Source organism: Aythya marila, assembly GCF_965140915.1.
Source record: "Aythya marila genome assembly, chromosome: 7".
NCBI classification, from domain to species: domain Eukaryota; kingdom Metazoa; phylum Chordata; class Aves; order Anseriformes; family Anatidae; genus Aythya; species Aythya marila.
Window position 1 is genome coordinate 18,294,267 of NC_139048.1, and position 24,499 is coordinate 18,318,765.

At 36.2% G+C, this 24,499-nt stretch overlaps 1 protein-coding gene across 2 annotated transcripts in view; it reads left to right on the forward strand.

Moving 5' to 3' along the window:
• Positions 1-24,499, forward strand: part of ERCC6 (ERCC excision repair 6, chromatin remodeling factor) — a 48,100-nt gene that overhangs the window by 7,120 nt on the left and 16,481 nt on the right. For both annotated transcript variants that reach the window (XM_082765011.1, XM_082765010.1), the window contains exons 5-8: positions 1,546-2,269; positions 11,988-12,113; positions 16,589-16,747; positions 19,326-19,461. In XM_082765011.1, coding sequence (XP_082621137.1) covers positions 1,546-2,269; positions 11,988-12,113; positions 16,589-16,747; positions 19,326-19,461 — 1,145 coding nt within the window. The remainder of the gene's footprint in view (positions 1-1,545; positions 2,270-11,987; positions 12,114-16,588; positions 16,748-19,325; positions 19,462-24,499) is intronic.

Below are 24,499 nucleotides of genomic sequence, written 5' to 3' on the forward strand. Positions count from 1 at the left end.
AGAAATGGATGGAGGAAGTGTTTCTTTTTTTTTTTTTTTTTTTTTTTTTTTTCCTTTTTCAGGCTGTATTACATTTAAGAATAAAAGGAAAGAAAGAACTTCTTCCAGAACAATATATTTGTTCTCTCAGTGTTTCATATGCAAACCATTTTCACTGTTTACTTTCTCACTGCCTACTGCAAACTGAGCTGGGATTTTGTAACTACAGCTTGGCTGTATCTTGCCCACCATCACTATTTGCAGTATTCTGCAGCGCAAGCTTGGGCCCATACAATGTTGTTGCCCTGTGCATTTACCCCACTTTGGCTGTCCTGTTGCAGAGGTGTAACACCTGTCTGCTGTGTGTCCACTGCAGATGTGGATTCCAGATTTCACAGAGCTTTTTTTTTTTTCTCTCCTGGCTCAACAAAACTTACTGGGTGTGAAAACCTCAGTAAAGTTTTCATAGCAGAAAATCATCTTTAAGCCTTTTTTCTTGTAGCAGGCTCATGCAGTAAGACTCAGGCACCCAGTGTGATGAAATGTAGTTAGAAAGTGAATGGAGTCTATGACAGAAGAAGTGAGGTTCAGCAGTTCCAGGGATTCAAGAAACTGAGGGGCTGGAAAAGAAGGGCTTTCATGCCTGATGCATTATTGTTACTCATTAAATATGCTTTGGTGATAAATATGGTGTTTTTAATGAGACAGTAGCATGCTGTTGATTCTGGTATAGCTACTTTGAAATTTTAGACCATTAACACATTTCAGGCTGGAATTTCCCTTCAGCTTCTTGAATTCAAGAGATTTCTTTCCTCTATGGTTTCAGATACCAGTTGTAACTTCAGTTAACTGTGTTAATAAGTATAGTAACTGTGTGTGCAGTTTAACTGAAGCATTCTTCTATGGCAATGCAATGTGTAGCCAATCTGACTTTTAAAGTCGTAATCCTAATGTTAGTGTATTAGTATTGTAGAGTAGGAAGATAGTGTGTTGTTGGTTTGTTTGTTTTTTAAGCATGTGGGAAGACAATCTTTTGTGTGTGCCTTAATATTTGTGTCTCTGTCCTGGTATGGTTAATGGAAATGTCAAATTTCAAGGTCATGAGTAGGACTGAAAAGTCAGTAATAAAAATAGAAATGGACAGTGTTGCTCCATATGCAATCTGTGGTTTCTTGCAGTGAACAGGATATGTTGAATTGAAAGCATAGGAGGGGCACATTAGAGTTCATGTGGTGTTGAGGGTTACTCATTTATGGTTGGTTTTGCTGCTGCTGTGGGTAGTTCCAACGGTATTAGCATTTTGATAGTGGGTGTAATCTTTCCTATAAGAATTTTTGGAAGTAGTTTGAAGTTTAAAAAAAGTCCTTTGGCTTTCTGTTTTATTGTTTTCTGTTTTTTTTTGGTGTTTTGTTTTTGGTTTTTTTTTGAACTTCTTATATTATATGTTACTTTGGAGCTGTGTATAAAACTGAATGGATTTAAAGTTTGAAAAAAATGTTGTTCCTGTGTTTGAGTTATTCAGGACACGTGAAAGGTATGATGAATGTTCTGACTTTTTTGTTTCAGAACCTGGTCCATCGTCTCTTGGCAGTATGCTTATGCCCGTTCAGGAAACAGAGTGGGAGGAACTTATTCGTACTGGCCAGATGACCCCTTTTGGAACTAAAATACCTCAGAAGCCAGAGAGGAAGGCACGACGATTAATGCTAAATGAAGCGTCTGATTTTGAGAAGTATTTAGCAGACCAAGCTAAGTTGTCATCTGAGAGAAAGAAGTTATCCCTTCACAAAGGAGCAAAGAAGAAAGCTCAAGCCAAAAATATTCAATGCATAGCTCCCACATCTACTACAAAGGAAAAAAAGGGTGAATCCCTGTCAAAAACAGATAAGCGGTTAAAAAAACACTTGAAGAAACTTCAGAGGCATGCCCTTCAGATTCAGCCAAAATCAGGGATTCCAAAAGAAAAATATCCTGAGACCAAGAAGCTGAAGCGAGAACAGGAGGACGATAGTGGAGACTCTGAGTATGTACCTGATGAGGAGCTCTTTGATCCAGAAGAAGTCGAAGAGGAGGAAGAATGGGTACCTTCTCATGCTAATAATGATTCTGATTATGAACTCAAGAATTTTTCAAGAAAGGGAAAACATTTGGTGAAGAGAGATTCTAAAGAAGCTGAAGAGGATGCTGACTACTTTCCAAGCTCTGAGGAAGAAGAGCCTACAGTAGGGAAGCGCAAAGTAAAGAGATGGAGAGATGATGGAGATGAAGACTATTATAAACAGAGATTAAGGTTAGTTCTAGACATTTTATTAGTAATATTAACAAATGATATTGCATATGTGAAAGGCAGTTTATAATACACAGGTAGGAATTGGAGGAAGGAAAAGGAGACGGTCAGAAGAATCATAGCCTTCCAAAAAGGAATTAGGCTTATCTCTTAATTATAATGGCTTTGCTATTTAATTTTTCTGATTGCTATAGGCTCCTTCAAAAATAAGTTATTTCAGTATTCAATTTGTTTGCTATTTGCAGAACTGTGAATCTGCCAACAACAAAGTGTATATACAAAGCAACATTTACTTGGCAGTGTTACTGTTTACTTAAGTGGTGCTTTTGTCTGCAGATCTTTATATCTACTTTTCAAATATAGATGATTTGTTCTGTTTGATAGGCAAAATTACATGCAGACTGACCTTTCAGAGGGAGAGCACTTCTACAGCGTGAAAGAAATCTTTGGTTTGGTTTGGGATGAGGTGGGTTTTTTTTCAGCCCTAGTTAATGGCTAGTCAAGAAGAAATTCCTCAAACAAATCATAGTTATGTACTATTTTTGTAGAATCCATTCACTTATTGAAATATGAGGCAAATATGTATAGTGTATCTGGCTAACAGGTTTATTTGAGCATCAGTATAAAATGGATCTTGAATTTAAACTTGTGAAAATTCATACTAGAAAGGACATCATCTGTATTGTTTGATTAGCAAGTGATATTTCTTGCATAGTTTAGATAAGTAATAAAGACTGGATGTTCATATTGCTATGACTCAAATCTAAGAAGAGCTGCCCTGTTTGACAGTGATTTTTTTCCTCTTTTTGCCCTTAATGAGGATCGTGATGTCCTTATCTAAAGAGGTAGTGGAAATAGTAGTAGTAGTTTTCTCTTGCTACAATAACCTCAGGTTGTAAACTGTGTAAGATTTATAAGGTAAGTCAGCATCTTCTATTAAATAGACTAGTATAATTAGGTGGTTAAGTGTAGCTAAAGTGTCAGGAACACAAGTTATTTCTGAAAATGGCAGTTGAAACACCAGGTGCTTATCTGTAGTTTATGAAATTTATATCGCCTGGGTGTCGATGGTTTCTCTGTAGCTATGGTGTGCAGTTGAGATGTCTTCTCTATGGATAGCATAGCTGTTGAGCTCCTAACAATAAGACTGCAATGTTTCCATTTTCACTGCTGCCTGGAAAATATCTTTAAGGGTTAACGAAGTGATATGTAGTTTGTTAAACTCTTAAAATGCTAACTAGACATGCCAGTAAAGTTAAGGAATAGTTTTTACACACTGGGAGCCAAAAGATCAAGATCAACTAAAACAAATAAAACCATTTTAGTGTTCTGTAACTGCTGGCATGTTATCTCTTTTCTGCTGTAACTGTTGAGCTTCATATAATGAATGTCAGCTTGTTGATAGCATGCTTGCTTTGAATTCATTACTTTTTGTGAATGTTCTTCAAGTAGTTTATAGCCCTTCAGAAAAGCATAGATTCCAAGTTGAAAACAGCTGTCCTAGAGTGAAAGGAACAATCAATACTAAGGTTGTTGGTGAAGGGTGGCTAATGCAGTGGAAAGGCATAGCATGTATAACGGTTGGGAGACTTAAATTTTACAGCAATATAAAACCTTACAGAGTTAAATGAAGCTCTATCAGAAGAAGGGGTATAAATACCTATCTTTTCTCATTGTGAGAGCCTGAGCTGCTGTGGAGAAAGAGGTATATTCTGGTAGAAGTACTTGCACTGTTTCAGAATTGTTCCTGGTAATAGAACTGTCAGTAAGAAGAACCCAACTTGACTTTCATATCTGAGATTACTAAAACAGATCAGAAGCTGACATGAGGCGTTAGGCTGGCAATCCCAGGATGCTGCTTTTCAAAGTTAAAGCGTAGTGTTATTGCTCTTGAATAGAAAATTTCAACAGGAGGCTAATCTGAGCAGTGTCCATAGGGTCAAAAAGAAACATGTTTTTATTGGATGCATTCAAAAAATTAATTGTATTTAGTTGGTAAAATATGTACTATTTTATTGAATAAAAGTGTGTTCTTCACATTTGAATTAGACCAGTATTAAATCATTTTTAATTCAGTGTTTTCATCAAGAGTAATTTATTTTGATTGAAAGTTTTAATATGACTCTCAGTTTAAATTCATTCAAACACGTTTTTTAATAACATTAAGATTGTGACAATTTATCCTTAGCAAAGTCATATTGTAGACTACATTTCTTTTGGTTACTAAAGTTACAATAAAAGCCTAAATGAATTTTAGAAATATCAATAACTGTAATTGCCACCAAAACACTACATCTCTTAAAAATTTCATAGCTACAGTTATTGTGGCTGTTAAGCTGCAGCTGTCCACATTGACGTTTTTATGCTGACACCCCCAGGTAATCTTCATTATGGGAAATGCCATGAGAAAATAAAGTGTGGTGAATTAAGAAACATATTAAGAATGCTATAGAAATTCTGTCATTTGCTTACATTTATATCTTATTTCACATCAGTTTTACTTTTGAATGCAAATGAATGGGTGAGATTATGGTATATTTTACCCCTGAGGTAGGCAAGGCAAAGTCCTTTAGGATTACTTTAGTCCTCTGAACATCTAGTCTTGTGCTTGGCGCTGAATAAAGTCCTACACTCCTAAAGATTGAAAATGAGTTTCCTTAACATTAAAACTTTTCAGGGATGGGACTTGAAGAGATTGGTCTGTGTCAAGGGGAAAATATGGCGATGTTGTTAAAGCATGATAATTAGCTAACTGCGGGACTGCTCAGCTTCTCCAGAACAGACTGCTTCCAGAAGAGGAGCTGGTGCATCTGCAGGAAACAGGGCGGGTAGGAAAGCGCCCCGTTCTTTGCTTGCCTCCTAAAGGCAACTTGCAGCAGTCAGCCTAGTTGCTGCTCAAAGCAAGATGTGATCAGTGCAAGGTGGAAAGGCTAGCTTTTCAGTACACATACTTAATAATTTCAGTTCTCTTCGCTTGCATAGGTCTTGCCTTTGTTTGCTTACCATTACTGGTAAGCAAATACTTCTTTACACATTACAAACACTTCTTCGCCTTAAACATATCCACAGTTTCTCTGGACAACCTGGTCTGGTACCTCACCACTCTTTGAGTGAAGAGTTTCTTCCTTACATCTAGTCTAAATCTCTCTTTTAGTTTCAAGCCGTTATTCCCTGTCCTACCACCACACCCCCTGACAAAGAGTCCCTCCCCAGCTTTCCTGTAGCTCCCGTTACGCAACGGAAGGCTGGTGTAAGGTCTCCCTGGAGCCTTCTCTTCCCCAGGCTGAACAACCCCAAATCTCTCAGCCTGTCTTCACAAGAGAGGTGCTCCAGCCCCCTGATCATCCTAGTGGCCCTCCTGGACTTGTTCTAATACATCTCTGTCATTGTGCTGGGGGCCCCAGAGCTGAAGACTCCAAGTGGGGTCTCACGAGGGCAGAGCAGAGGGGGAGAATCCCTTCCCTCACCCTCCTGTGGTGTGTTGACCGCACCACACAGCTTGCTGTCATCAGCAGACTTGCTGAGGGTGCACTCAATCTCAATCTCACTCTCCATGTCACCAGCAAAGATGTTAAATAGCACCAGTCCTGATATTGACCCCCTGAAGAGCACCACTTGTTTCTGATCTCCACCTGACAGTTGAGCTGTTGGCCACAACTCTTTGAGTGCGACCATCCAGCCAATTCCTTACCCACCGAGTGGTCCATCCATCAAATCCACGTCTCTCCAATTTAGAGGCAAGGATATCATCTAGGGGAGAGTGTAAAATGCTTTGCACAACTCCCAGCAGATGATGCCAGTTGCTCTTCTGCTTTCCACCAATGCTGTAACCCCATTGTAGAATGACACTGGATTTGTCAGACTATTCTTTGTATTATTCTTTCTTTCAAGGTTTTACAGCTGTGGAAGGTGCAAACTATGCAGGTTTTTTTGTGTATTAATCAACATTCTCCTTTGCTGTATTAAAATGTAAAGCATAAATGTAATCAAATAATTTTAGGTCCTAATATGTGATTAACATGTTACACTGTTGACATTGCTAATGCAATATCTACATGAGGCAATAGCTTGGAAACAAACAAAATATAATAGCGATCCTAAGGTCACTGTTCCCATAGCAGCTGCCAGTATGTATATGCCTACTGCTTCAGGGAAGGCGTTATATCTCACGTTGGGGGGAAGATAAGTGCCATATCTATGTTTTCCTGTGTATTTTGTATAGTTTTTGAAGTAATGTTATCTGAATAGCTCTTCATTCAAGTGCTGTCAAGTGCTGCGAGGCAAGGCTAGAAATGCTGCTTCTTTCCATGTCTCCCAAGTGACATCCAAGCAGCTGAGTTGCTGGAAGTTGTGGCTATCAATGCACAAAACAGTTGATAAATATCAAACAAAAATAAAATTAGCTAAAAAATAAGTTGTGTTGTTCTCAAGTCAGATCACTTTTTGTATGTTAGCTGTCTTTGAAATATCCGTGTCGCTGAATCTCTCATTGTTTCAGAGTTATAAATTTAAAAAGGATTAAATATTACCTTTTGTGGAAGACATTTTCTTAGAGCATCCTAACTGCTCTTTAAAATGACAAATCCAAGACACAAATGAAGATATATTTTGGCTCACTCACTGAGTACACCTTTCATTCTAAGCTCAAGTGTGTAATTGTCTACATCAGTCTTAATTTACTTGCAGAGACTTGTGGTACTAACTGCATTTATTTCATCGGTTAGGACGTACCAATTAAATCCACCCATACAGACCATAAAAAGTTAGATCAGAAAAGTAATGCTGAATGCTTCAATTTAGCAAATTAGAATAATCTGTAAGGGGTTCTTAGCTGTCTAAAATAGAAAACATATTGTGCTTCAAAAATGCAAACTATATTAAACACTCAGCTTGGTTCCTGACTGTATTTTAAAAAGAAAAAAAAAATCTAATTGTGTTCATTACTGTTTTGGATGCAGAATTTCTTTCTAGGGTATTGCAATAAGTGGGAAATCAGCTTAGTATCTGAATGCAATCTTATAGTAAGGAAGGTTTAATTGTATGATATATGGCTTTGATACTGTACTTGCAGGATGAAATTATACTTACGTTAGTGACCCATGGACAGCATAAAAGTAAATTTCTCAAGGGTCATGCTTCTGTTCTCAAGAGACTTTGGTGATACAATAAAACCTGTGTTTCCTGATTGTTAGACACGTTAATGAAATTTAACTGAGATTCATAAGGATATTTTTAATTTCATCAATATATTAAGTCAAATTATGAGCTACTGCTGTTCCTCCCTCGAAAGTTTGACTTCAGGGGAAGGGTACGGGAGCAGACTAGCCAACTGGTATAGCAAATACTGTCCTCCCATTGCTTCAGCCATTTAGAATATTTTCACTTTCCTAAAGAAAATAGTGAAATGTTACTGTAAAATAGCTTAATACAGTATCTTGCATCAAGTTCACAGCTTTTCAGAAACTGAATAATTTCTTCAAACTGCAGTTTATTATAGTGGTGGTAAAATAAATAAATAAATAAATAAAATGCTGCTTTCTCTTTAAACTTAGGAGAAAATATCAAAAACCTCCGGACCTTTAAAGAGATGCAATAGCAGAGCCTTTAATTCTACAGTTTGTGTAATTATACATTTCAGTAAAGTAACAAATACAATGTGTATAAAAAAGGAAAACTAGGTTCAGAATTTATTAGTTCAAATTCTAGATATACTTATTTTCTAGATATCTAATGATTTCAAGAGATATCTTTACATTGGTCAAAATTAGTGCAGAAAATGTTGGTGCAATTCCTGAACGGATTTGAGCTTTTTTTTTAACCTGAAGTTTCTTCTTGGTTGGTTGTGGATCATTTTTTCTAACATACACTAGAGGGCAATCTGCTTCTTCCCTGGGGAGACTGAAGCTCTAGCGTTGGCTGGTGGCGATTCTGACATTCAGAATTAAGAGGCAGGCTCTTGTGCAAAATACTGCTTCACTTGTCAGTTGTATTCAATTTGAATTTAATATGGATTCTTAACCTAGCTGTCACGTCAGAAGTTTTGTGATTTGAAATTGTTTTCGTTTTAGTGTGATAAATAGGTGTCTTCTTTCTTCTTTTGAGTCTTATCTTAACCCAGTCAGATAAAGTAACCCAGTTCTGACACATCTCAGTTGTTTCTGGAGCTCAGAAAATAATTGATAACAACTTCATAGTACTGGACAAAAATAAATGTGTTTTTATGCTGTGCCTCTAGAATGTATCAGCCTTTTTGGATGAGTTAGCCTGTGAGCATAAATGCTATTTTCCTAAGTCAAGGACTAGCAGACTGCTAGTCTAAGAGAGAGGTTTTTGTTCCTATGCTAGGCTAGTTATGTAAAAGTATTTGTGGTGAAAAATTATTTTTTATACTCTTAGTAAGTTGTTGGTTTTTTTTTTACTACTTCACTGGGTACGTGATTTCATGTAATGAAATAACAGCCTGAGAGCTTACAGATAAATATTTGCAACTCAGTCTTTAATCAGGAAACTGTCAACAGCTCCTCATATTTTTCCCTGCATATGCTGCTTTTTCTCTCCATCACAATTTTTACTTCTGAAGGTGACTGAATGTAAGAGATCAAAGCACATTGCTGTAAAGCTGGCTCTCTGAACTTGTCCAGTATTGTGTTTTCCTAGTTAATTCTTCAGTGTAATTTTTTTTGCAGTTACTGTAACTTTCATGTATTTGGAGATGGTGTTGTTCACTTTCACTTAATAAAACAGCACCACGTTTGGAACTGCTTCCATAAAAGTCAGCTGTAAGTATTTTCTCAAGATATTGGTAAAAAGCTGGTTTAGAAAGCTGCCATAACTACCTTTATCCCATGAGAAAGTATGTGATTGCTGTTTGTGTATCCAGTGTTGAATTTCTTCCCTGTTCCTAATCCAAGGTTTATAAAACAGATTTGACAGGGGCACAGAAGCCTTTAAGTGAAGCACCTGCAAGTTTTGCCAAAGTAAGTGGTCAGAAAGAGAGAGAAACTTACTAATGCTGCCCCTAGGGAAAACACAGCTTGAGCTTGTCTTACTATGAGCTCACAGGTCCTGCGGGAGATGACTATGAATGACCTAACGGGAAGATGAGCCCCTTTTACAGTTTTCACCTTATTTAAAACTGGAAAATGCAGAATAATGTCCATAGGAAGACAGGCACCACTGTTTTCCTTGCCCCCGGATCTGCCTATTGTTAAAATAAATAAATAAAATACAAGGGGAACACTAGTCCTTCATTTTCATTTCGTTTTTTCTTTCAGTCACTGATCAGATTTTATCTTAAACTGTTTTAACTGGGAGGGTTTTTCTCTCGTGGAGAAGGCATTTCTCATATCAGCTGGAGGGTGTCACAGTACTGTACGTGTCATTGTGCCAATAGTGTCTGCTCTTAACATGATACAGTGGGTAGCATGGGTGAAGTCTTAAAGACTTAGGGCAATGTGTGGGATGTTTCATAGTGTCTTTTGGATTATTTTGCCAAGTTTGAAGTGCAAAATATCAAGAGATAGTAGCAGTTTTACGGGCAGTTTTTTGAGAAATTCTAAGAGTAGCTTCTGTCTCCGTCCTTTTGGGTGTTTAGGTCAGGATATAAATTAAGATAATGACAGTATGTTTAAATTTTGTTTCTGCAGCTGATGATACTGCCAGCTGTGGGACAGAAATTAACTGACGGCTTTATGATTGTTTCTTTTTCCTGACATAGGTAAAAGTGGACCAATAGCTTTGAAAATGCTCACTTAGCCCATAAGCTTAAAGTGCATTGCATTGTGTGTAGCAAGGCTGGAATTAAAATACTCTTTACATCTCCATTGTTGCAGTTTATGTCCTTTCAAGTATTCAGCTTTGAAGATTGTATACATTTTTTTCTCTCCCTAAAAATATGTGCTTCTTTTTTGCATGTATTTCATAGAAAAATCAGGATTCATAACTTAAAAAAAAAAAAAAAAGGGGGGGGGGGGTAGTAAATCTCCTCACTTTGTTAAGAAGCTCATAAATCCTTTTTCCCAAAAGATGAATTTTACTTTAAGAACTCTGATAATTCATTTACCCTGACATCTTTCTGCTGCTACAGCTGTCCAGCCAACAGCAGAAGCCTAGGCTGTTTTTGTAACAGGTAAAACGGAGAGGGAAGTTGTTACCAGGAGGGAAATGGGACTGTGCACTCAGCTGTGATGTTTGACATTCAGAAACTGGAGGTGTACTTGAAAACTGCTGCATCCCACTAAGCCCTCCTCCATCTACTTATTGCAGGACTGTTCTAGAGTGTATTCTCCGGGGTTTCTTCAATGTGGAGTTAAGACTGGACAGATGAGCTTTCTAGCTTCTCACTCAGGAGGCAGTTTATAGCTCAATACTGTAGATTTCAGTGCTAGGAGGCTTATATTAGGTTTTCAGCCTACATTTTCCACTTGCTTCTTCTCATCCCATCAGTGCTATTTATAGTTCTTTGGAACCTGAACAATTTTGATCTTTATATTTTATGTTTGAGATGCTTTTAGACTGTCAGGGCTTCTCTTTCTTCTTCAGCCTCATTCAGGTTAGCACCTTTGTGTGAATTAATTATAACTATGGGAAAAGTATTCAAATAATGATGGCTTAAATTGGAGTGCACACTTGATTTGAAAGTATTCTGGCTGGTCTGGGGAGGATGAGGTTGTTCACTTGGGAGAGGGTTTCAGTAAGAAGAAATTTTACTGGTCCATATATTTAGGGTATCTGAAAGGAGGTACACAAATCATTCCATCTTTACAGATGCAACTATCTTTTTATTAGATGAAATCTGTTTGCAGAGCAGCAGCACAAGGACATTCACCATCTGTTCTATAACTTAACACTTTCTGTAGGGATTTTGTCAGGTTATACAATGTGTTTGTCATGTCTGCAGTGAATGCACTTTTGCGGGAGAATTCCAGCAAAATCCAAGTCTGTGAAGTGCTGTTGATGGTTTGTTATTTACTTGTTTTGGTACTGCAGTCATTTCCTCCCAGCTGGCAGTAAGCATGCACTTTGCTATTACAGGTTTTTTGGGGGTCGCTGAAACAAATGCATCTTGGACATTGAAAATCCTTTGGTACTCTTTCTAAAAGGGGGCACAGGGCGGGAAGGCAATTCTGTAGCCTGCCTAGAGTCCAAATACAACCGTCAGGCTGCATACCATAAATCACTCTGTAATTTCAAAATGTCAAAATACTCAGTGACTACTTAACAGCTTTTAGAGCACATCATCCCTAGGACTGTGATGTTTCCAGCTGAGTCCTCTGTATACAATTATATGCTGCTAAAGATTTCTCTAGGTGAAAGAAAGTATTTTAAATGTTTAAATTGAGAAAAATAACTTCAAAGTACTTCAGCTTTATTGCTTTTTTGTTTTGTTGTTGATTTTGATTTTTGTTTAAATTAGGAATTTAAGGTAGCCAGTTTCTTTTAATGGTGCTAACTATTGATTATATTGTATTTAGTATTTCTGTCTGTAGATAATTGTAACTAGCTTTAAAACTGAAAGCTTTTAACTAATCAGGATTGCATGAACATTTTCATGTAAAATATTTTGAGTTGCATAACTCTCTCCTCCAATTTATTACTACTTCAGCTCAACACGTCTGAGAGTGTGTGTATATATATATTTAATTTGTTGTTTTCTACTTGATGCAAAATTCCATGTAATATTCACTTTTTTTTTTTTTTTCTATTCCTTATGTAACTCTAGGAGGTGGCAAAAAGAACGCCTGAAGGACAAAGAACATCAGGTGGCTGAGGAAGGTTCTGATGAAAGTGACACTGAATTTGAAGAGGGTTTCAAAGTTCCAGGATTTCTTTTCAAAAAGCTTTTTAAGTATGTATTGTATACTTTATTTTAATATTAAGTTGCTCTATGCTCTTGGTAATGATATTAGTAGTAAAAGTGATGCTGATTTCCAGATACCTTTTGCTGCAACTTCTGCTACAACTGTTTCTATTAAAAAAGCTGCAGGAGCAAACCTCAGAGGTTATTTATTGTAAGCACAAAATGCAGCTGTATGAAAATAGAGTTAACAAGTGACTTGTGAGCGTTGTGTTTATTAGCTAAACTAAGGATTGAGAAGCTCTCCTCATCTCTTGTTGTTAACTTTTTATTGGCAAGTGCTTTCTTTTAATTTTGTGTGCAGAGTGATAGGAGAATCACTTTACTTTGAAGATGCATTGTTGGCAAATTGTGATAAATGAAAGCAAGGAATATAGGTGTTTCTGTGATTGGGTAGAGGGTGATCGAAATTTTCTGCTAGCAAAAAATATAGTCAAATTTTCCTATGAGTAGTTCTATAATCTTATTATAAGACGTTTAAAACATGGCTGTGGTGTCCAATGATGCTTTCAAGCAACTCATCTTGATCTCAAAAAGCTGTATACAAAAGGCAGCCCAAACAAGTTAGCAGCTGACAAGTGAATTTCATCCATAATCTTTCCCTGACTTTCAAGCATCATTGACTTGTATTCATTTTTGTAGGCAACATTTCACACAGAAGGAAAACCATTTCCTCTTTCAAAAGCTAACTCTAAAGTCTTATAATTAGTCCAGTAGAAAGCTATGGTTTCTAACAGGCATGCATGGAGCCCCTTCCAACAGGAACACTTAGTCTTAACCTCAGAGAAATTATTAGTGTTGTCCTGCAATTCTTCAGAAGGAAAGCACTAGCTCTGAAATGGAATTGAATTAATGACTTGGTTGCCAGGACCATACACAGCCAATATGTGGTTTCCAGTTGTTTATGTGAAGGTACTGCAGGAGTAATCATCCTGAGAACGGATGTGTGGTCTAAGCAACCCAAAGGGAATCGAAATAAGGCAGACAACTAGAAATTAATCTTAGAGATATCAGCCTCGCTAATGAAGGGTATCCCTGCAAGCATGAGTCAGTTGGCAAAACTTCCTAAGTGGTTAGAAAGATCAATTGAGTTGAATGATTTGTCTGACTTGTAACTTAAATGCTGAAATCTCCAGCATAGGAAGGCCCATAGTCAATAGGCATTAAACTTTGGAGTTCTGAACAAGTTTAGTAGAAAACATGGAAGTATATTGACCCATGGAGGAGGTGTATAGCACTATTCTGCAAGTGCTCTTTCTGCATATTTGAATGGAATTCCAAAGAAGTTATATCACAGTAGAAACAGCAGATCCTTAAGTTTGTTGTGGTGGTGGTTTGTTTTTTTTTGGCGGTTTGTTTTTTCTAATACACTTCTCTCTGCTTTGAGGAACATTCATCAAGATGTACTTAGCTAGTACCAGTGGTGCTACTATGGAGCAGAACTAAACACAGTGAGCAAGACTGACTTAAAAGCATTGCCTTACACTGTCTGCACTTAGCCTGAGATAAGCCTGTGTAAACAAGAAACAAGCTTTCTTTCTTAGATGCTTTCAGTACATGATTTCCCTTACATGACTGCAATGCCATTTTGTCTCAGCAGCAATGCAAATAAACACTGTTAGCTACAGTGGTAAATTTTGAGGGGTGCATCAGAGGGTAATTGCTGATGTGAAATTCAGTGCAAACATGACTATCTAGAAGATTGGGCAACATTTTTATTCAACTGTATTTTTTCAGTGGAAAAAAAAAAAAGTCTAATGAAAGCATAAGATTAAAGAGAATTGATTATCTCTCTGTATGACCGTAAAAAATTATTTGGGAGAAACTTTTAAAGTTTTTCTTAACCTTTTCAATTGCTACAATTTTTTCATGCTTAGATGTTTTTACAAAGAATTGGCATAGCAAATCACCTTTATGTGTTCCTCACAAGCTAATATTAATATTTATCTCTGTGTACTTTCATAGTCATTTAAAGTAATGTTCTGTCTCTGGAAAAAAATAAAATAAAAAAAAATTAAAAACACAGAGCTTTAGAAATGTATTTACAGGACATTATTTAAAAATATGTTCCTGGTTTTGTTTGGTACATCTTCTAAGATACTCATGTCTGGCCTTGGCATACAGCATTCTTGTGTAGGGGAGGTTCTGGGAGTTGAAATCGTCTATGTAGCTTCATGAATGCAGTTTAGTATTGTATCCAGTAAACAGAAAATAAAAATCTATGCAATTAAAGTTTCACGTTTAAGTAGACACTTGAAATCTTGTACAGAGCATTGTTCCTGTGTAGGGAATAGAAAGACACCATAGATGGATACTGTATTTCCTTAATGATGAGTAATATTGAGAGCTATTGAAGTACGAAAGGTTAGAAGAAGAAGACAAAAAAGTCTTAAATTACTCTTCAGGTTTGTTTGGAAAGCCTAACAAACAAGCCTAGCTGGTTTGTTTGTCTTAGTGCATGAGATTGACTTAAGAAAGGGAAGCACTTTGTGACCCAGAATGACGTGAGAATTTCATTTCGTTGCAGAAAGTTGCATGATTTTTTTTTGCTATTATCTTTCTATCCTTCAAAAAAAATAAATAAAAAAGCTTTTGCTATTTTTAATCTTCAGGGTCCAAAGGTTTTCCTAGTAAATTTTAATCTATTATTTTGCCTGTTTAAACCTATTACGGTTAGTAATAGCTATTAATTTGCTCTTTACGTTTTGTTCATCTGGATGTTTGGTGAAAGTGCTTGCGTCTTCTCTATTTTTAGATATCCTTGGAGCAGAATTTCGCCCAGAATTTATAAACTGTATTGTCTTTCTTTTTGAGAAGAAAGGGGAGAAAGAGAAGATGGAAAAAAAATGCTTATAAATGAAGCTAGCTTTTAAGCACTAGATGTAATCCTAAGAAATAATATGAAATAACATCAGGAAATTACTGAGTAGTTGTCCTCTGAAGATATATGCTGAAAATTAGTCTGGAGTAGTTTCTGACTCAAATTAAGATTCTTTTTTTTCTAGATTTTTTTTTCAATATTTCCATCAGAAAATGTTCTGACCTTCATAAAATATTGTAACAAGTAGCATCTTTACCCGGTTACGGCCAATCCTGAAAGCGATTTTGTAGTTGTTTAATTTAGATTCCTGCATTCATTTAGGTGAATTCATCCCTAATAAAAGGGTTTTTAAGGGCTTCTTGGTATAATGCATTTGAGATATCAGCAGATAGAATGATGTCTGAACCATTAGATGTGTTCTTTGATCATCTTTTTCTAACTACTCAGGCTGTTTGTTTATTTCCTTTCAGCAGTCATCTAAATCCATACAGATCACAACATAAATTGATTTTAATAGGGCTTTGTAGATACTAGTGTCATTAGCTGTCAGTACTCCTAAACGTTCTTTGTTGAAAGAAAAACATCTAAAATATGCATACAAGAGAATGCCCCGAAAATGAACGATTCCTATTTTACAAAAAAAAATTAGGTTTTGCTCTTTGCTGTGCTTGGCATTCCAGCAATGTATGCCATCAAGAAAATAATACTGGTAACCTTGGTCTTCTAAATTACAAGACAGAGAAATGCTGAAAACAGGGATTTTCTTTGAAATTATTTAAATATGCTGTTGATTCACTTTTTTGTTGTTTTCAATTTAACCCCCCTCCCTTTTCCAAAAGGTTATATTTCTTCTGTTGCTGTCACTATTTCATATCATTGTAAAAAAGCATGTTTTAAAATTCTCTCTCCAGCATCCTACCTCCGCCTTTTTAGCTTGCTGTTGTAAATGTTGTTTTCTAATCTACTGCTTTTAACTGGAATGTATTTAACATTGTTGCTTGTACAATTTGTAGTGGGCAACTGGGAATAGAAACTACCCTGATACTCTTACATGATAACACTCTGCTGCATCCTATTCACTGGTATAGCTTCTATTGTTTTGCCTTCCTAAACGTTTTGCCTTCTTGACTTATTTATTCATTAAAAGAGATTAAATGTTATTCAATGAATTTACGTAAACAGAAAGCATAGTGTGACAGATGTGATCAGTTTTCAGAGTGGAGAGTGAAGACTGTAGCCCTTGTAAGTCAAGCTTTTCCTTCAGTTCAAGGTGTATGTTCCAAATAATGTAATTCATGAGACCCATGCATGTCTTCTCTTCTGAAAAGATAATTATGCCTTGTTAAGAGTAGCTTTCCAAGTTACTTTTAACACTTAAAATATACATGAAATAAAATACCCTCTAATTACCATGACTATCAGTTTAATTAGAAATGTTTTAGCATTGCATAAAGAATGAAAGTCACATGTAATGTTTGAGCCCATCAAAAATGTATGACCTAGTAAATACAGCACTCATGTAAAACATACATCCAGCATGTTACTGTAACTAGTAGAAGAACCTTGCCAAATGATTAATTCATGAGTACTTTCTGTTACGATCTGTATTATCAAACATTTGCCATCTTCTTTTCCTTGTTTTTAGGTACCAGCAGACAGGTGTTAGGTGGCTCTGGGAATTGCACTGCCAGCAGGCAGGAGGAATTCTGGGAGATGAGATGGGATTGGGCAAGACCATCCAGATAATTGCCTTCTTGGCAGGTCTGAGCTACAGCAAGATCAGGACTCGTGGTTCAAATTACAGGCAAGTGCTCCTCTGCAGACTGTCAGTCTGTGGAGCTCAATTAATATTTCATCAGATGTATTGCTGGTGGAGGAGGGTCCTGTGAATTATTAATGACATTTCAATTACAATATTCCTTTAATTCTTTTAGTGGGGGACATCAAAGGAAAAATTTTACGAGACAATGGAGCTGTAGGGCAGGAAAAATTAAACATGTAACACTTTTAATGAATTCCAGGCATTGATGCTTCATTTTGCAGATGAGCCGCACTAGATATTTTGGGTCAATACAGTGTCTAAGGTTAGCTTCCACAAATGGATTGTTTACAAACTCAATTACATTAATATCAATAGTTTACACAATATGGAATTTTAAATTAGATGTAATACCTTTGGTTCCATTTATTAAATTTTACATTAAAATATTTGTTCTGGCAAGACACCAGGTGAATGCTTTACAGGAAGCAGCAAGCTGATTTGCGATGAAAGTTGGAGTTTCTGATCGGCAGGGAATTATCTATGCCAAAAAATAGTAGTAGTAATAAAAACTGTAACTTACACAGAGGAATTTCCATCTTTGTTGCTATTCAAAACTATATTCGAGTGACTGGCTTACAAAAGCTATCATTCTTTCTTTATTATTGAACAATGCTTTGAAATTCTTTCTTTATAGGTGAAATTACCGGAAAGGATACTTGTTGGCATTCTTGGATTTACAAGTGCATGCGTGAATAACACTTGAGTTTTCTAGTTTTGGTGGCTCTATATCTGATGTGAATTATGACATGCAATTAAACAAATGTTGCAGTACTGTACTGAACAAAAATTTTAACAATATATAGAGGGACATTTAGCTTATGTTCAGTATGTGCATTAATTGTAAAATAATGCTTTAAAGAGAAAGCATTGCTGTCTTCTGGAAGAATTGTATTCTCCAGTTGCTTTCAACTGTAGCTTTTCTATACCAAACTGCCATGCTGTACTACATCACTCAGGCCAGTTGATTTACTTTGATATGACCTGTTTTAAGGATGCTGCTCTACAGATGACTTTGTGTGAGTATATTACCAGCCCTAGTTGGAGACCCACTGAGTTGATGGAATTCCTTCAGGAACACCTTTTGACATGGTTACACAGTTAGAGTCACTAGGATAGTGCAGTGAGACTACAGTGAATCTGAAGAGGCCGAAATATAATTAAACACCTACATTGCAATGTTCTTTCTGCAGATCAGAGCATGCATTCTGTTTTTTCTGGCACATCTAATTAGCAAGTCCACCACCAGAGTAACTCCATGGGAGAAAACAAGCTTTAATTATTATTACTATGAAACTTTTTATTCTCATTTTGCCTGTGTGTCTAAACAATTTGGTCTTTGCATGTTCAAGTAGTTTCCACATCTGCGCTCTGAACTAGGAAGGTACTAACACTAACTGGTTAGCTTCTGTCTGACAGTTGTGTAGTCTAGTAAGCAGAAGACCTTCTGGTTAGTGTGGTTGAGAAGCAGGCATCGTTGTGTTGTTAACATGCCCAAGGGACTTGATACCTCATTGCCTTGATGTGTAGAGGGAGCTAGTGTACTGCTGTATGAATCTAGCACTGCAGCCTTTCCTGTAGTCTCTCTCAGCCTCAGCTCTCATTCTGTAAAATGAAGACAGGCATACTGTCATTACTGTGCAGAAGTGCAAAGATTGTTATATTTGGTAGCACCTGGCTATTATGACAATAGAGCCATTTTGGAACATTCAAAATACACAGCTATATTTTTTATTCATGAAATTTTCTGCAGAAATATCCTTCAAAATAAAGGCGTATAAATTTCCTTTTGTAAACTGTTTTTTTGACAAATAACCAAGCTAATATTTTTGTTTCTGCTGTAGTATACTTCCTGCATGGTTGTTGGTATTTGTTCCTGATCGTAATATTTCTTGTTTGGCTGTTGTGCAAAAGATTTTGTCCTCTTTTATGGTTAAAAAGCGGCTCTGAAATTTATATACAGGAAGACCTTATTTCACACATTTCCTCAGTGAATCTCAGAAACAAATGTCTGATTATGAACAGGAAATGGATTAGATGGTTTTAGCCCAGCTCTGACCTCAACTTATTTGGATATTATACTCTGTTTCTTTAGAGTCCCTGTATTATCTCGCTATCTGTAAATTGTGATGATAATAGTATAGTATAGTATCACCATGAAGCAAAAGACCTGTGCAACTCCATTTGCAAGACTTTTTTTTTGTGGTGTAGAAGTAATAAAAGGGTTGTTAATAATTTCTTTTTCTCTTAAAGAAATGGTAGTCACTCAAACCTGATTTGTATCACCACAGGATGCAGGATGTTCCCTTATGCCTTACTGTTTGGAGCTTTTCTATTTCTGTGTTTATCTTGATAGCTTTATCCATTAGCTCACGACATTCAATAGATAAGCTGTTTTAGCTTTTAAATTGTTACCTACCTCTAAAAAAAAATTATAGAAAAAGAGTGCCAGTTAATTTCGATAGCTCTTGTATTCTACTTGAATAATCAAATATGTCAGATTATTTTAATATAGGGTATTTATTTCATGTTGAAGGTTTGGTTTTTGTTTGTGTGCTTTTAGGTACCAGGGATTGGGTCCAACAGTGATTGTTTGTCCAGCTACTGTGATGCATCAGTGGGTAAAAGAATTCCACACTTGGTGGCCTCCATTTAGGGTCGCCATTCTCCATGAAACTGGTTCTTACACCAACAAAAAGGTAATAATTGACACGCATTTTGTAATTCCAGAAGCTTGTATTTTTACATGCTAGCCAAAAAAAAAAAAAAAAGAGTATCTTCTGTTCCTGAATGTTTCTATGCAAGCTTGTGATCTTCCTCTGATTGTTTTAAAAAGTTACAAAATTCACTGCCTTGTATAGATTTGTTAGGAAACAGGACAAAATGGGAATTGTCATTCCTGGAGTACAATTACATTATAATACAGAACAACGTTACTTGAACAAGTTAAACGTAACAGGTTTGTTGTTCAGAGCATTTTGATTGTGCTGAAATCCATTCTGCCATGACTAGGCTGCTTGTAAACCAGATTGCAAGTAGTTCAAGCTTGCTATGGGGCCCCTGCAGGGTTAGACAGCTCAGCTTTTTATGGAATTGAAGTTCATAATTGTTTTAACATGTTATTTTCCTTTAAAAGTCTATCCATTTATAATAGCCAACACAGTATGATACCTAATCTACTTTTACAGTGGTGCTCATGTACTAGTAATGCCCATACATGATTTGGTGTGAGAAGTTTTTAAGCTTTTCTGCTGAAGGTAGACATATCTGAGAGTTGATAACTGAGAGAGCTTCTCTGAAAGAACAGAAAAGCTTCAGAAGACTACTTGAATTTAATGAGAACTTTACTGCTTTATCTCAATTTCCATAAGGCTGTGCTTGCCTACGGGTTATTTAGAAGTATGTAGTTTCTGCTAGCCGCCGTTACAGTACAGTGAAAAATTAAGCCCATTTATTCTGTAAATAAATAAAATAATTGGATGTAACCTGTAGTTTAGATACTTACACCAGAAAGATGCTATGTATCCTCAATTCTCTGAATTCATTGTGGAGAGCCCTCTATACTATTGATTAGTTTGCAAAGCTTCTCTATAAATTTCCATGAAGTTTCTCTTCACTAGGTCTCACTGTCACTCAAAGGCATGATCCATCTATTCCTAATGTCCACATTACAATTACAAAGCAGTTTGCAGTATTATTAGCTGCTTTTGCTGCAGCTGATCAATGTAGGAACCTATTAGCATACATATATGCTTCAAGTACTGGTGAATTCTTTCCTTGCATGTTCGTGATATTGATAAATATTTAATAATTTTTGTTTGTACAGGCAAACTAATTTCTCTTCAGTTGACCAATATGTCAGTTCATATCACCTGGTCTCCTTTCATGATAATGTTACTTTGTTGGTTTTATTTTCCTCAAGCAGTGCCTTTTCTGGCTTTTAATTTTATTGGCCAATGTCTTTATATACATGTTCTTATTCAATTTCTGGAGTTGAAACTTCGGACAAGTCAGGATTTTCAACCCTTGTTACCTTGCTTGTAGAAAAACAAGGAAAGTTTTTTATTTTTTTCTCTTGGCCTCATATTTCAGGTACTTAACAGGATTTGCAGGATTCAGCAAAACTTTTTTTTTTTTTTAATTTCTCTTTAAATGTTTATTGAATTTCTTGTAATAGCATTAATATGATATGGTGCTTAATTGCACTTGATTAAACATATCGTGAGGTAATCGATGCAGTTACAGCACATGGCAAAAAAGGAATAGCACACTCTAATGTGCTAATAGCTTCCTGATGTTCAATTAACTTGGTATGTCTTCAAGCCCTAAAAGTCCGTTGACCTCAATAACATGCTTGCACTTCTTCCTAAATAAAATAGTGTGCATGAATTTTGGGGGTATCTGTCAGTTAATGAACTTGACAAATTGAATCTATTTTTTCCATCTGTGGGAATAGTCAGGTTTTCATAACTTTACCTCCCCAATGCCACCCACAAATAACTACTCAGTAACTTAAAGAGTTTGGATACCATATGGTCACTTTAGTTAGGTTCCATTCTCTTATCCTGCTCTAATTCTTCATCTTTTGACAACTGCAACAGGATGCTTTAAAGAAGAGTCACTGCTAATGTGGTCATCACCTCTTTGCACATTTATTCACAGTTACTTTTTAATCAAAAGAGAGCAAGCTTATGAATAAAGTAAATTAAAAAAAAAAAAATAGGATCATTAAATCATCTGTGTTGGAAAGGACCTTCAAGATCATCAAATCCAACCATCAGCCTGATCTACTGAGTCCCATCACTAAATCATGTCCCTTAGTGTCCTCCAGGGATAATTCCCTGGGCAGCTTGTTCTGATGCTTGACCACCCTCTCCATGAAGAAATTCTTCCTAATATTCAGTCTAAACCTCCCTGGTGCAACTTGAGACCATTTCGTCATATCCTGTCACTTGTCACCTGAGAACAGACTCACAGCCTCCGAGCTGCAAATACTTACCCATCCTAGTAGTCTTCAGAGATAGCTTGAGGCCATCTTGAAGAAATGTAACACTTTATTTTATTTATTTTTTTTCCTGCTTGTGGGCACAGATTGTTTGGTTCTTCTGTGATGATTAATGTGTGTAAGTTTAAAGTGGAGAGAAGAATCAAACTGAAGTAGTAGTCCTCCATCATGAAGTCAGCTTTCAGTTTGAGTATGGTACAGCAATTGTGGCAGAGTCCTTTGGTGCTATTTTATACTATTAACCTCTCGCAGTTAATACACTCAAACCTGATGTAGCTTAAAAGTGACTTGTAAATACCAAGTGCTCTGATGCCTCTAAGAATGTGAGAAAATAAAGAAATAAATCCAACTTCTTGGATTTACATGAAGACAACATGAACTTCAGTTATATTGGTTTTATATAAAATGCGGGATGTGCTGCATTGCAAAGATCTAGGCTGAATTTTTAATTTCTTGAGAACAAGTGTCTTTGAGGTCAATTATTCTTTCTGGTGGTAATCAGATTCAGTCTGTAAAGCCTTAACTACTTATTTATTCTAGCCAAATGCTGAACAAAATGCAACCCTCAAAAGCACTTGTCACTTCATGATGCTTGCACCTCCTTGAAGCCATCTATTTGAAGCTGACTTTGTACACTGTAGATTTTAAGCCTTCTGCCCTCACAGTAGAGTACATAATTTACATGCAAAGAAAATAAACTCAACAACAAGATTACAGTTCTTGGCATGACTGGATATAGAACCTTTATTTTATAGAACCTTTATTTTAGCCAAAGACTCTTTCTGTGTTACAGATCAAACTTGGATAAACTTTTTATCATGCCATAACAAATAACATTCTTCTTAAATATGTAGTAAGTGCTCTAGCTCTTTTCATTGCAACATTTACATTATTAAACATTGTAATGTGTTCTTTTGAAGCTTCTTGGTGGTGCCATTTAGATTGTTTTGGAGGGGGCAGGGAAATAGCGAAGAGGTTTTATAGGTTGAATTTATGGATCTCTGGACTTAATGGTTGGTTATGAGATAGTGAAAAGGCTGCTGAACAATGCATTTTTGATTCACAAACTATATATAGTTGTGTAAGTGACCAGGTAGGTATCATCTTGGTGAGTTCATACGTGCCTTAAAGGCATCTGAAAGATTAGAGAATTTCACGGCTATCACTAGTTAAGTTCTTCAAATCCAGTCTTGCATGCATGTTTCTATTTAAGAATATTATCATTGTAATGCATAACGAGTACACGTTCCCTTAACTATTTTTTTTTAAAGGACTACTTTAGCTGCTAAAAAGATAAATATTATTTCTCTATGCATTAACAATTGTGGGTTTGTATCTACAGCAAGGTAATCAACAGGAAGAAAAGGTTTGCTTAAAGGCCTATCCGTGGAAAACATCACTGAAATATTTTAGCTTTAAGAAATGGTACTTGCTGAAAATCTTTTAGCCTTTGTATGTTGCGTGTGTCCCAGTGAAGACTGCAACACAATCAATGTAATCACTACAATGTTAGGTGAAAATACTGTCTGTGAATTGCAAAGGCCTAAACTACTGTGCTGAACAAAACTGTACGATCAACCTTATTCCATTCATTTGCATGTTCCTGTGTTCATTAGGAGTAGTAGGTCTTTTTTTTAAAGACCAGAGTTCGGAATTTCAAAGCTCAACAACAGCTGTTTTCCTTTGTCATTAGGATTTGTCTCTAATCTGAACTTATTTTTATTTTTTTTAGTTTAACAGTGTATGCCCTGAAATATTTCATTGAAGTGTATTCCCAAGAGAGAAAAATAATAATAAAATAAAATTTCTGAATCTAAACAAATGGTAATTGTGAATTAAAGACTACATGATAAAATAGTGCAAATTCTGAAGTGCCACAGTATTAAAACAGCATGTCCATTATCATATTTTAAAAGATCTACAGTTAAATAACTGCAACTAAAGCTAAAGCAACCTCTAACAAAGTCTCTAGTACAATAAAATGATAGTTAATAGGTGTTGTAGTGTGAGTTGTTAAAATTGTGGTGTTGTATTTCTTCATTGTCAGCAGAAATCCTTGTTTATTAAAAATTTAGCTTGAAGGAAACTTTAATTAATTACAGGTTCAGTAAATCCTGACTAGGATTCTGCTGTGGTGTGTTTACAGTGAATGGCCTTCATGTGCCTGCGTTTCACTTCTGTTCTTTCTGCTACCTGACAGCGTGATTTATGGCTGTTGTTTTCTGCTAGTCCACTGCTTGCCCTCTAGGAGGGATTGGTCTCTTGAGCCTCCATAATAACAGCAGCACTTTCACAAAACATCTTTTAATGACAACAGTGTAGCATTCTGTAAGTCAGGCTAATTGCAGACATACCCTATTAATTGCAAAAACTAGGAGAGGTTACATATTTTACAAGCTTTTAATTTGAAATCGCCGGAGATGATTTGTCTTAAGTGTTTGGGTAGAGATGCCTACAATATTCTATGATAGGCCATTGCCAGGGCTCCAGGACACTGTCACAGACTGTGGGCAATGCATCAGCTCGAATTAAGGTTTGGATGTTCACACCTGCCTAGAACTCCTGCTATGTCTGTCATACATTTTGTTGTAAAGATTGCATATCCTCTTGAGAATCACAGCATTGACATTAGATGATGTGTCATGTTTTTACTGGGAGATGATAATCAGAAAGTAAAAGCTTTTGCACAGTTAAATGCAGAAAAACATTTTGAATCTTGGATTACGTCTCCT